The 13,273-nt window shown below is 50.0% G+C and overlaps 1 protein-coding gene across 2 annotated transcripts in view; it reads left to right on the forward strand.

Moving 5' to 3' along the window:
* Window positions 1-13,273, forward strand: part of CDK7 (cyclin dependent kinase 7) — a 151,773-nt gene that overhangs the window by 21,706 nt on the left and 116,794 nt on the right. For both annotated transcript variants that reach the window (XM_030192287.1, XM_030192286.1), the window contains one exon: window positions 3,516-3,549. In XM_030192287.1, coding sequence (XP_030048147.1) covers window positions 3,516-3,549 — 34 coding nt within the window. The remainder of the gene's footprint in view (window positions 1-3,515; window positions 3,550-13,273) is intronic.

A 13,273-nucleotide genomic window follows, 5' to 3' on the forward strand; every position in this document is an offset into this window, starting at 1 on the left:
ATTTGTTTATGTAGTCATTGAGTTGTTTGGTCACCAGTCCTTCCATGAGTTTGACTACTAATGGGATAGAAGCTACTGGGCGGTAGTTGGTAATATCATTTGCTTTTTTTTAGTGTCTTTTGGTATTGGGGTGAGCAGGATGTTGCCTTTTTCTTGAGGGTATATACCCTGTTGTAGAATGAAGTTTAAGTGGGATGTGAGATCTATTATGAAGCGTTGGGGGGTATATTGTATTAGGTAGCTGGGACAGGTATCCAGTTGACAGTGGCTGTTTGAGTATTGTTTAATTGCCTGGGTAACTGTGTCGGCGGTGAGTAGAGCGAAATTGGACCATATTCGGTCAGCAGGGTATTCACCAGGGGTTGGGTCTAGACCATTGATGAAGTTTTCTATGTCCATGTTGTTTTGAGGAAGGGTTTTGCATAGGTTAGCAAGGCTGCCTGCTCATGGGATGTCAGTATTGGTTGTGGTAACCGGTGTTGTGTCTAGTAGTTTGTTCACGAGATGGTATAGTTTCTTCGTATTTTTGTAGTCCGGCCCAATTTTAGTTTTGTAGTATGACCTTTTGGTCTGTTTTATTGCGTATTTATATTTCCTTTGTAGTTGTTTCCATGCATTGAGTGTTTGTTCATCTTTTATTTTTTTCCATGCGTGTTCCAGTTTCCTAGTTTTTTTTAAAGTTTTTTCAGTTCTTCATTGAACCACGGTATCGAGTTGTGTCTATGTGAGGTTCTTATTTGTAAGGGTGCTATTTCGTCTAGTATGTGTCTGCATCTTTTGTCCCATTCTGAGAGATAATATATGGATTCCGTTTGTGCTGTCCAATCGTTGTTGTATATTTGTTGCCAGAACGTAACCGGGTCTATTTGTCCTCTCGTGGTGTAGGTTATGTGTTCTCGTGTGTGGGGAGAGCCCCTTTTTCGCCATTTTAGGGCTAGGTTTAGTTTGTAATGGTCAGTCCATTGTGTTTCTGTCCTAGTTTGTGTTATGGTTAGGTTCTGGTCATTGGACAATTTGTATGAGATGAGGTGTGACCCTTCACGTGGGTTGTTTGCATGTTTGGCCATGTATAAGGTCGCATAGATGAAGGAAGTCCTTGCAATCTCGTGCGTTGGTAGAGTTTGGGTCTTCAAGGTGAAGTACATAAGTACATAAGTAGTGCCATACTGGGAAAGACCAAAGGTCCATCTAGCCCAGCATCCTGTCACCGACAGTGGCCAATCCAGGTCAAGGGCACCTGGCACGCTCCCCAAACGTAAAAACATTCCAGACAAGCTATACCTAAAAATGCGGAATTTTTCCAAGTCCATTTAATAGCGGTCTATGGACTTGTCCTTTAGGAATCTATCTAACCCCTTTTTAAACTCCGTCAAGCTAACCGCCTGTACCACGTTCTCCGGCAACGAATTCCAGAGTCTAATTACACGTTGGGTGAAGAAAAATTTTCTCCTATTCGTTTTAAATTTACCACACTGTAGCTTCAACTCATGCCCTCTAGTCCTAGTATTTTTGGATAGCGTGAACAGTCGCTTCACATCCACCCGATCCATTCCACTCATTATTTTATACACTTCTATCATATCTCCCCTCAGCCGTCTCTTCTCCAAGCTGAAAAGCCCTAGCCTTCTCAGCCTCTCTTCGTAGGAAAGTCGTCCCATCCCCACTATCATTTTCGTCGCCCTTCGCTGTACCTTTTCCAATTCTACTATATCTTTTTTGAGATACGGAGACCAGTACTGAACACAATACTCCAGGTGCGGTCGCACCATGGAGCGATACAACGGCATTATAACATCCGCACACCTGGACTCCATACCCTTCCTAATAACACCCAACATTCTATTCGCTTTCCTAGCCGCAGCAGCACACTGAGCAGAAGGTTTCAGCGTATCATCGACGACGACACCCAGATCCCTTTCTTGATCCGTAACTCCTAACGCGGAACCTTGCAAGACGTAGCTATAATTCGGGTTCCTCTTACCCACATGCATCACTTTGCACTTGTCAACATTGAACTTCATCTGCCACTTGCACGCCCATTCTCACAGTCTCGCAAGGTCCTCCTGTAATCGTTCACATTCCTCCTGCGACTTGACGACCCTGAATAATTTTGTGTCATCGGCGAATTTAATTACCTCACTAGTTATTCCCATCTCTAGGTCATTTATAAATACATTAAAAAGCAACGGACCCAGCACAGACCCCTGCGGGACCCCACTAACTACCCTCCTCCACTGAGAATACTGGCCACGCAATCCTACTCTCTGCTTCCTATCTTTCAACCAGTTCTTAATCCATAATAATACCCTACCTCCGATTCCATGGCTCTGCAATTTCTTCAGGAGTCTTTCGTGCGGCACTTTGTCAAACGCCTTCTGAAAATCCAGATATACAATATCAACCGGCTCCCCATTGTCCACATGTTTGCTTACCCCCTCAAAAAAATGCATTAGATTGGTGAGGCAAGACTTCCCTTCACTAAATCCGTGCTGACTTTGTCTCATCAGTCCATGTTTTTGTATATGCTCTGCAATTTTATTCTTAATAATAGCCTCCACCATCTTGCCCGGCACCGACGTCAGTCTCACCGGTCTATAATTTCCCGGATCTCCTCTGGAACCCTTCTTAAAAATCGGAGTAACATTGGCTACCCTCCAGTCTTCCGGTACTACACTCGATTTTAGGGACAGATTGCATATTTCTAACAGTAGGTTAATGTCTCCTAATACTAGTGTATTGGAGTTGGATACACATGTATTTGAAACGAAGTCCATGAAGTCCGCCTGGCTTTCGTTCCAGTTACATGGTGGTCTGTAGAATAGGATGCAATTTAGGTGGTCGAGCAGGGTTTTATGGTGGATTCTAATTGAGGCTATTTCGAGTTGGGTTGTTATAGATTCCGCAGTGGTTTCAATTGTGAGGTGAGATTGGTATATGAGTGCTATGCCCCCTCCTCTTTTTTTCTTTTCTGGTCCAGTGGGTGATTTTGTATCCTGGAGGACATAGTGGGAGCATTACATCTATATAGAAGGTGGTAAGTGCTCCTATGTTAACTTTTTGCAAGTACTGCATGCAAATGACAACACTAGTGCATAGCCTTTCAAGGAAAACATGGATGATGCTGTTTAAAGCACTGCATTGACTCTTAGCTTAGTGTGCAGGTTAGTCCTGTCCCATGTTAAGATGTGCTAAGCTCAGATTCTAATGCCCTTTAGTAAAAGAGCCTCTGTGTTACCTTGGCAAAACATATTAAATTGTCATGCAAAGACAGTAACCAGAATCTTTATAGGGGTTCTCTGCTCAAGACATTTACCTAAAAATGAGAAAGCAGGCGAATTGTGGTAGATTTCAAATCTAATGCATACTTCCTTTTCTCTGATTATCAGTTGATAATTCGTAATGATTTGTTGCTCTTCTAAAGCAAACACCCCAAAATTTTTGTTCATATTTTTCACCTGATTGAATTTATTACATGGTTGCACTGTTATCTTATGTAATATTATATTTCTTTGTAGATTAAACTTGGCCACAGATCAGAAGCTAAGGATGGTAAGTATTTAATGAATATTAACTAACACCCTTATCTTAGTTTACTTATCCTGCTAGATCAGTCCAGATGAGTGGCTTATGTCCCTCTACTAGCAGAGGAAGAGAACACTGAAAATTTAGTGATGCCTTCACTAGATGTGGTGCAGCCCTTGAACTTGGCAGTATTTCTCTGGCTCTGGCACATGGTGGTTTCAGCAGGGTGTTTCAAAGTATGCCCGACTCCTTGGGATGCAGGCTATTGCGTACAGCACTTGTCATAAAAAGGTTATTTTGGTAGTATACAGTGGCCAGAAAATATTTGGTATGTTCTAAACAAAGAAATGCAGGACATGCAGCAGGAGGAGCCTGCATAGATACCCCACTTTGTCAAACTCGCGAAAAGATTTACACACGCAATAAGTTTATTCACCTCTAAAGGCTTTCAAACACAAATATATTTACTTCTAGAGAAGACAGGAATATGTCTGGAAGATTCCTTGTTCTCCGAGGACAAGCAGGCTGCTTGTTCTCACTGATGGGTTGACGTCCTCGGCAGCCCCCTCCATCTGAAAGTTTACTAGCAAAGGCCTTTGCTAGTCCTCGCGCGCCCATGCGCACCGTGCATGCGCGGCCGTCTTCCCGCCCGAAACCGGCTAGAGCCGGCCAGTCTTCTTTCGTCCGCACTCGGTACGGTCGTGTTACGCCGTTCGTGCCCCAGAGAGTCGACCTCGCGCGTCCTTTTCGACGTGTTTTTGTCCTTTTTTCCTTGAAAAAGTTCGGGAAGCGCTCCGGTAGTGTTCCGGAAGACCCTTTCGGGTTTTCTGCCCTTCCCGTATTTCTCAGTTTTTGCCCCGTAAGTTTTCTTTCGTTGTCGGGGTAGGCCTCTTTTGGCCTCGGTCGAGATTTCTCTCCCTCTAAATTTTGGTGCTTCAATTTTCGCCATTTCGGCTTTTGATTTCGCCGGCGTGATTTTTCCGCCCATGACATCGAAGCCTTCCAGCGGCTTCAAGAAGTGCACCCAGTGCGCCCGGGTAATCTCGCTCACTGATAGGCACTCTGCGTGTCTTCAGTGTCTAGGGGCCCAGCACCGCCCTCAGAACTGCAGTCTGTGTTCCCTGTTACAAAGGCGGACTCAGGTAGCGAGATTAGCCCAGTGGAACGTTTTGTTCTCGGGCTCTTCGTCTGCATCGGCACCGGAGGCATCGAGTGCATCGACGTCGTCAGCGTCCGGACCATCTTCCTTGGCTGCTGCTCCATCGACTGCATCGAGGCATCGGACCTCTGCATCGGCGCCGAGGCATCGGGCGACTGTATCGACGTCGGTGGTACCGAGACTTCGTCTGCTGATGTCGTCGGACGGAGGTGCATCGTCAGGAGTGCAGGTGAGAGCTGTCCATTCCCCTGCTGGTGGCGGTGAGCCTTCGGGTGGGTCTCCTCCTACCCTGAGGGCTCCTGCGGTACAGCCCCCCCGGGATCGACCCTCTTCGGTCTCGGCCCCGAGGAAGCGACGGATGGATTCTACGTCCTCCTCGTCGGTGCCGGGGAGCTCCGGTGACATGCTTCGGAAGAAGTCGAGGAAGCATCGACACCGGTCTCCTCCCCATGTCGGCACCGAGAGCTCTGGGTCGCCGAGGGATTCGGCACCCAGCAGGCATCGGCACCGAGAGGACCGCTCACCCTCTGTTCAGGAGGTGTCGATGTGCTCCACTCTGGACAGCCCGGAACAGCCTCCTCGCCCGGAACAGGTTCTGGCGTCGACGCCTGCATCGGCCTCTCAGCCTTTCTCTGCAGCCGCTCTAAACGAGAGCCTCCGGGCCGTTCTCCCAGAGATTCTGGGAGAGCTGTTGCGCCCTACCCCTCCGGTACCGGCGGTGCTTGCGCCTCCGGTACCGTCGAGCGTGGCACCGGCTGGCCCATCGCCCAGGGTGAGGTCCCCGACGTCGGTACCGCGTGCGGTGCCGACCGCGGCCACCTCCCAGGAAGGCTCCCCGACTACGTCGGCGGAGGGAGCTTCGCCGATGCGGGCGAGGGAGTCTACCTCTCGACGCCCCCACCGTGGACGGGGTTCCACCGAGTCGAGCAGGGCGAGGTTGCAGGCACAGGTTCGTGAACTTGTGTCTGACACCGAGGGTGAGGCCTCGTGGGAGGAAGAGGAGGACCCCAGATATTTCTCTGACGAGGAGTCTGAGGGTCTTCCTTCTGATCCCACTCCCTCTCCTGAGAGACAGCTTTCTCCTCCCGAGAGTCTGTCTTTTGCTTCCTTTGTCCGGGAGATGTCTACGGCCATCCCCTTCCCGGTGGTTGTGGAGGACGAGCCCAGGGCTGAAATGTTTGAGCTCCTGGACTATCCTTCTCCACCTAAGGAAGCGTCCACTGTTCCCTTGCACCATGTCCTGAAAAAGACATTGCTTGCGAACTGGACCAAGCCACTAAGTAATCCCCACATTCCCAAGAAGATTGAGTCCCCAGTACCGGATCCATGGGGACCCAGAGCTGATGCGCACTCAGTTGCCTCATGACTCTGGAGTTGTGGATCTGGCCCTAAAGAAGGCTAAGAGTTCTAGGGAGCATGCTTCGGCGCCCCCGGGCAAAGACCCTAGAACCTTAGACTCCTTTGGGAGGAAGGCCTACCATTCTTCTATGCTCGTGGCCAAGATCCAGTCTTACCAGCTCTACACGAGCATACACATGCGGAACAATGTGCGGCAGTTGGCGGGCTTGGTTGATGCTCTTCCCCCTGAGCAAGCCAAGCCTTTTCAGGAGGTGGTCAGGCAGCTGAAGGCGTGCAGAAAATTCCTGGCCAGAGGAGTTTATGACACTTTTGATGTTGCGTCCAGGGCCGCTGCTCAAGGTGTGGTGATGCGCAGGCTCTCATGGCTGCGTGCCGCCGACCTGGAGAATAGACTCCAGCAGCGGATTGCGGACTCGCCTTGCCGTGCGGACAACATTTTTGGAGAAAAAGTCGAGCAGGTGGTAGAGTCTCTCCACCAGCGGGACACCGCATTCGACAAGTTCTCCCGCCGGCAGCCTTCAGCCTCTACCTCTACAGGTAGAAGATTTTTCGGGGGAAGGAAGACTGGTCCCTATGCTTCTGGTAAGCGTAGGTACAATCCTCCTTCCCGACAGCCTGCGGCCCAGGCTAAGCCCCAGCGCGCTCGCTCTCGTCATCAGCGTGCGCCTCAGCAAGGCCCCGCGGCTCCCCAGCAAAAGCAAGGGGCGAGCTTTTGACTGGCTCCAGCAGAGCATAGCCGACATCCAAGTGTCAGTGCCGGGCGACCTGCCGGTCGGGGGGAGGTTGAAAGCTTTTCACCAAAGGTGGCCTCTCATAACCTCCGATCAGTGGGTTCTCCAAATAGTCCGGCAAGGATACACCCTCAATTTGGCATCAAAACCTCCAAATTGTCCACCGGGGGCTCAGTCTTACAGCTTCCAACACAAGCAGGTACTTGTAGAGGAACTCTCCGCCCTTCTCAGCGCCAATGCGGTCGAGCCCGTGCCATCCGGGCAAGAAGGGCTGGGATTCTATTCCAGGTACTTCCTTGTGGAAAAGAAAACAGGGGGGATGCGTCCCATCCTAGACCTAAGGGCCCTGAACAAATATCTCGTAAAAGAAAAGTTCAGGATGCTTTCCCTGGGCACCCTTCTCCCCATGATTCAGCAAAACGATTGGCTATGCTCTCTGGACTTGAAGGATGCCTACACACACATCCCGATACTGCCAGCTCACAGACAGTATCTGCGATTTCAGTTGGGCACACGCCACTTCCAGTACTGTGTGCTACCCTTTGGGCTCGCCTCTGCGCCCAGGGTGTTCACAAAGTGCCTAGCTGTGGTAGCAGCGGCACTTCGCAGGCTGGGGGTGCACGTGTTCCCATATCTCGACGATTGGCTGGTGAAGAACACATCCGAGGCAGGAGCCCTGCAGTCCATGCAGATGACTATTCGCCTCCTGGAGCTACTGGGGTTTGTGATAAATTACCCAAAGTCCCATCTTCTCCAAGTGCAGAAACTCGAATTCATAGGAGCCCTGCTGGATTCTCGGACGGCTCGCGCCTATCTCCCAGAGGCGAGAGCCAACAACTTGTTGTCCCTCGTCTCGCGGGTGCGTGCGTCCCAGCAGATCACAGCTCGGCAGATGTTGAGATTGCTGGGCCACATGGCCTCCACAGTTCATGTGACTCCCATGGCCCGCCTTCACATGAGATCTGCTCAATGGACCCTAGCCTCCCAGTGGTATCAGGCCGCTGGGGCTCTAGAGGACGTGATCCACCTGTCCACGAGTTTTCTCAAATCCCTGTATTGGTGGACGATTTGCTCCAATTTGACTCTGGGACGTCCCTTCCAAATTCCTCAGCCACAAAAAGTGCTGACCACAGATGCGTCTCTCCTGGGATGGGGAGCTCATGTCGATGGGCTTCACACCCAAGGAAGTTGGTCCCTCCAAGAACGCGATCTACAGATCAATCTTCTGGAGTTGCGAGCGATCTGGAACGCTCTGAAGGCTTTCAGAGCTCGGCTGTCCCACCAAATTATCCAAATTCAGACAGACAACCAGGTTGCCATGTACTATGTCAACAGCAGGGGGCACCGGATCTCGCCCCCTGTGTCAGGAAGCCGTCAGCATGTGGCTCTGGGCTCGCCGTCAAGGCATGGTGCTCCAAGCCACATATCTGGCTGGCGTAAACAACAGTCTGGCCGACAGACTGAGCAGGATTATGCAACCTCACGAGTGGTCGCTCAACTCCCGAGTGGTGCGCCACATCTTCCAAGCGTGGGGCACCCCCTTGGTGGATCTCTTCGCATCTCGAGCGAACCACAAAGTCCCTCAGTTCTGTTCCAGGCTTCAGGCCTCCGGCAGACTAGCATCGGATGCCTTCCTCCTGGATTGGGGGAGGGCCTGCTGTATGCTTATCCTCCCATTCCTCTGGTGGGGAAGACTTTGTTGAAACTCAAGCAAGACCGAGGCACCATGATTCTGATTGCTCCTTTTTGGCCGCGTCAGATCTGGTTCCCCCTTCTTCTGGAGTTATCCTCCGAAGAACCGTGGAGATTGAGTGTTTTCCGACCCTCATCACACAGGACGAGGGGGCGCTTCTGCATCCCAACCTCCAGTCTCTGGCTCTCACGGCCTGGATGTTGAGGGCGTAGACTTTGCCTCTTTGGGTCTGTCAGAGGGTGTCTCCCGCATCTTGCTTGCTTCCAGGAAAGACTCCACTAAGAGAAGTTACTTCTTCCATTGGAGGAGGTTTGCCGTCTGGTGTGACAGCAAGGCCCTAGATCCTCGCTCTTGTCCTACACAGACCCTGCTTGAATACCTTCTGCACTTGTCTGAGTCTGGTCTCAAGACCAACTCTGTAAGGGTTCATCTTAGTGCAATCAGTGCATACCATTACCGTGTGGAAGGTAAGCCGATCTCAGGACAGCCTTTAGTTGTTCGCTTCATGAGAGGTTTGCTTTTGTCAAAGCCCCCTGTCAAGCCTCCTACAGTGTCATGGGATCTCAATGTCGTTCTCACCCAGCTGATGAAACCTCCTTTTGAGCCACTGAATTCCTGCCATCTGAAGTACTTGACCTGGAAGGTCATTTTCTTGGTGGCAGTTACTTCAGCTCGTAGAGTCAGTGAGCTTCAGGCCCTGGTAGCCCAGGCCCCGTACACCAAATTTCATCATAACAGAGTAGTCCTCCGCACTCACCCTAAGTTCCTGCCAAAGGTTGTGTCGGAGTTCCATCTGAACCAGTCAATTGTCTTGCCAACATTTTTTCCCCGTCCTCATTCCTGCCCTGCTGAACGTCAGCTGCACACATTGGACTGCAAGAGAGCATTGGCCTTCTACCTGGAGCGGACACAGCCCACCAGACAGTCCGCCCAATTGTTTGTTTCTTTTGACCCCAATAGGAGGGGAGTGGCTGTAGGGAAACGCACCATATCCAATTGGCTAGCAGATTGCATTTCCTTCACTTACGCCCAGGCGGGGCTGGCTCTTGAGGGTCATGTCACGGCTCATAATGTTAGAGCCATGGCTGCGTCGGTAGCCCACTTGAAGTCAGCCTCCATTGAAGAAATTTGCAAAGCTGCGACGTGGTCATCTGTCCACACATTCACATCTCATTACTGCCTGCAGCAGGACACCCGACGCGACAGTCGGTTCGGGCAGTCAGTTCTTCAGAACCTGTTTGGGCTTTAGGATCCAACTCCACCCCCCGAGGGCCCTGTTTGTTCTGTTCCAGGCTGCACTCTCAGTTAGTTGGTAAATTTTTTAGGTCAATCTCATTAATGTCCTCTGCCGTTGCGAGGCCCAATTGACCATGGTTGTTGTTTTGAGTGAGCCTGGGGCTAGGGATACCCCATCAGTGAGAACAAGCAGCCTGCTTGTCCTCGGAGGAAAGCGAATGCTACATACCTGTAGAAGGTATTCTCCGAGGACAGCAGGCTGATTGTTCTCACAAACCCGCCCGCCTCCCCTTTGGAGTTGAGTCTTCCCTTGAAGTGTATTGTCTTGCTACATACTGGACTGGCCGGCTCTAGCCGGTTTCGGGCGGGAAGACGGCCGCGCATGCGCGGTGCGCATGGGCGCGCGAGGACTAGCAAAGGCCTTTGCTAGTAAACTTTCCGATGGAGGGGGCTGCCGAGGACGTCAACCCATCAGTGAGAACAATCAGCCTGCTGTCCTCGGAGAATACCTTCTACAGGTATGTAGCATTCGCTTTATAGGGATTGGTCCACGGAACTTTACCCTGATTGAGCTTGGAGAGGTTTTTGTTGTCAACCCTGAGTCTCGACTTTTAGGTCTTGACTCAGTGCAACTGGACTGCCAGGAGTTCCATGGGACAACTGGCTGGGGTGAGGGAATTAGAGTTCTACCTTCTTCTTTGGACCTGCTTCTAGGATTCCAGTCTGTAGGGAGAGAGACTGTTTTCTGAAGCAGAGCTATGGGCAGGGGTGGTGAGTATAGAAACTCAAGCTAACTTCGTTTTCCCCATTTTACCTAAGCAGGGGCAGGGGTGGTGAGTATAGAACCTCAAGCTAGCTTCCTTTTCCCCATTTTATCTTTCTGGTCTTTCCACCACTATTTCCCCCCCACCCCCACCCCAACCACACACACACTCTCTCTGCAGCTTTTCAGGCTACCCCGAGAGCTAGCAGCATCTTTTATTGTTCATTAGTGTCACCACATGAGCAGCAATTGAGGTCTGGCCAGCCTAGGGGGTGGGCTTCTTATGTCAGCGGCTCCTTGTTCATGTGACTTCAGCCACTGGGGTCACTCTTTCGGCTGGCAGCAGAGGCTCAAAAGTGATGAGCATGAGATCACTTGTGCTCCTGTGTGCAGCATTGCTAAGGGGAGCCTGCTGTAAACAGAATCTGTTGGGCTGTTGTATGCCAGAGAGAAGTGCCTGCACATGGGACTGGCAGCCATTAAATGGCAGCTGTACCTCGATAAGTGTTGCAGTGATGCAGTGCTATACCTGGGGTCTGAGGTGCCTATTGATAGGTGGACCAGGGTCTGCTGGCAGATGGGATGTTGATTGAAGATACCCTCCAACCCTCCTCCATTGTAGATCTTCATCTTAAAAAAAAAAAAAAAAGCACTAGGCTATACTTATTTTTTATTTTTATTTTTGTTACATTTGTACCCCGCACTTTCCCACTCATGGCAGGCTCAATGCGGCTTACATGTTGTATACAGGTACTTATTTGTACCTGGGGCAATGGAGGGTTAAGTGACTTGCCCAGAGTCACAAGGAGCTGCCTGTGCCTGCAGTGGGAATTGAACTCAGTTCCTCAGTTCCCCAGGACCAAAGTCCACCACCCTAACCACTAGGCCACTGAGGGGTTTCAGCTTCTGTCCCTCAAGAGAGCATTTTTCTAGTGGCACATAAGCCATGAGGGCTAAGTGAAGGAATAGCCCACTTCCAGCAGCACAGTACTACCTATATTGTATGCTCCAATGTTGGGGTCGTGCTGAGTTGTGGAATCCTGTATAGGGCGTTTTTCAGGAAGCATCTGTGCCACCAAATCTGAGAGCGCCCTGAGTGCCCTCCATCCAGAGATTGCAGGACAACGCTGCCTCAGTCCTGGCATCCAATAAACCCCAAAGAGTTTTCAAGGGAGAACCACTGGGCTGTATTGTAATTTAGGAAGGGACTCTTACAGTTGAGTCTTGGGGTGAGGCGGGGGGTCCTCATATCCCGGTGGTTCCAGTGCTTTTGTGGAGGCTCATAAGGGATTGCAAAATTTCTCCCCATCCCTTTTTCTACCATGGCATGCAAGGAGCTATTACTACTACTAAGTAATCATATTTATAGCGCAACTAGACGTACGCAGCACTGTACACTTGAACATGAAGAGAAAGTCCCTGCTCGATAGAGCTTACAATCTAATCATGACACCTGCCACTATTCTGCTCACTCCCTCACAGGTGGTATACCAAATACTAACATGTATGTATGTGTGTGATTTATATATATATATATAAAATAATTTTTGTAGTATTTTCTATACCACCTTCACCTGTGAGGGATCGAGTAGTATAGCGGCAGGTGTCCCTAAGAACACTCCCTCACTGAGGTTGCTGTTTAGCCACCTTACGGCAGGTAGCGCTAACGTCATGTCAGAGACTGTTAGAAGGGTTGGGCTCAGGCTGGAAAGCGGTTAAATGCCCTGGAGCAGAGTAGATCAGAGAGACCCCAAGGAAAGGGGTCTCTAGGAGAGATATCCTAAGTGCAGAGATCTGGAGGAAGGCGTCAAGTGAAGAAATCCTCCTTAAAGTGTTGGCTGGGCTGCATAAGTACATAAGTAATGCCACACTGGAAAAAGACCAAGGGTCCATCGAGCCCAGAAACCTGTCCACGACAGCGGACAATCCAGGCCAAGGGCACCTGGCAAGCTTCCCAAACATACAAACATTCTATATATGTTATTCCTGGAATTGTGGATTTTTCCCAAGTCCATTTAGTAGTGGTTTATGGACTTGTCCTTTTGGAAACCATCTAACCCTTTTTAAACTCTGCTAAGCTAACCGCCTTCACCATGTTCTTCGGCAACGAATTCCAGAGTTTAATTATGCATTGGGTGAAGAAATATTTTCTCTGATTTGTTTTAAATTTACTACCCTGTAGTTTCATCGCATGCCCCCTAGTATTTTTGGAAAGCGTGAACAGACACTTCACATCCACCTGTTCCACTCCCCTCAGCCGTCTCTTCTTCAAGCTGAAAAGCCCTAGCCTCCTTAGTCTTTCTTCATAGGGAAGTCGTCCCATCCCCGCTATCATTTTAGTCGCCCTTCGCTGCACCTTTTCCAATTCTACTATATCTTTCTTGAGATGCGGCGACCAGAACTGAACACAATACTCAAGGTGCGGTCGCACCATGGAGCGATACAACGGCATTATAACATCTTCACACCTGTTTTCCATACCTTTCCTAATAATACCCAACATTCTATTCGCTTTCCTAGCTGCAGCAGCACACTGAGCAGAAGGTTTCCGTGTATTATCGACGACAACACCCAGATACCTTTCTTGGTCCGTAACTCCTAAAGTGGAAGCTTGCATGACGTAGCTATAATTCGGGTTCTTTTTTCCCACATGCATCATTTGCACTTGCTCACATTAAACGTCATCTGCCATTTAGCCGCCCAGTCTCCCAGTCTCGTAAGGTCCTCTTGTAATTTTTCACAATCCTGTCGCGAGTTAACGACTTTGAATAACTTTGTGTCTTCAGCAAATTTAATTACCTTGCTAGTTA

This window comes from Microcaecilia unicolor, chromosome 2 (genome assembly GCF_901765095.1).
Source record: "Microcaecilia unicolor chromosome 2, aMicUni1.1, whole genome shotgun sequence".
In the NCBI taxonomy this organism is placed as follows: Eukaryota; Metazoa; Chordata; class Amphibia; order Gymnophiona; family Siphonopidae; genus Microcaecilia; species Microcaecilia unicolor.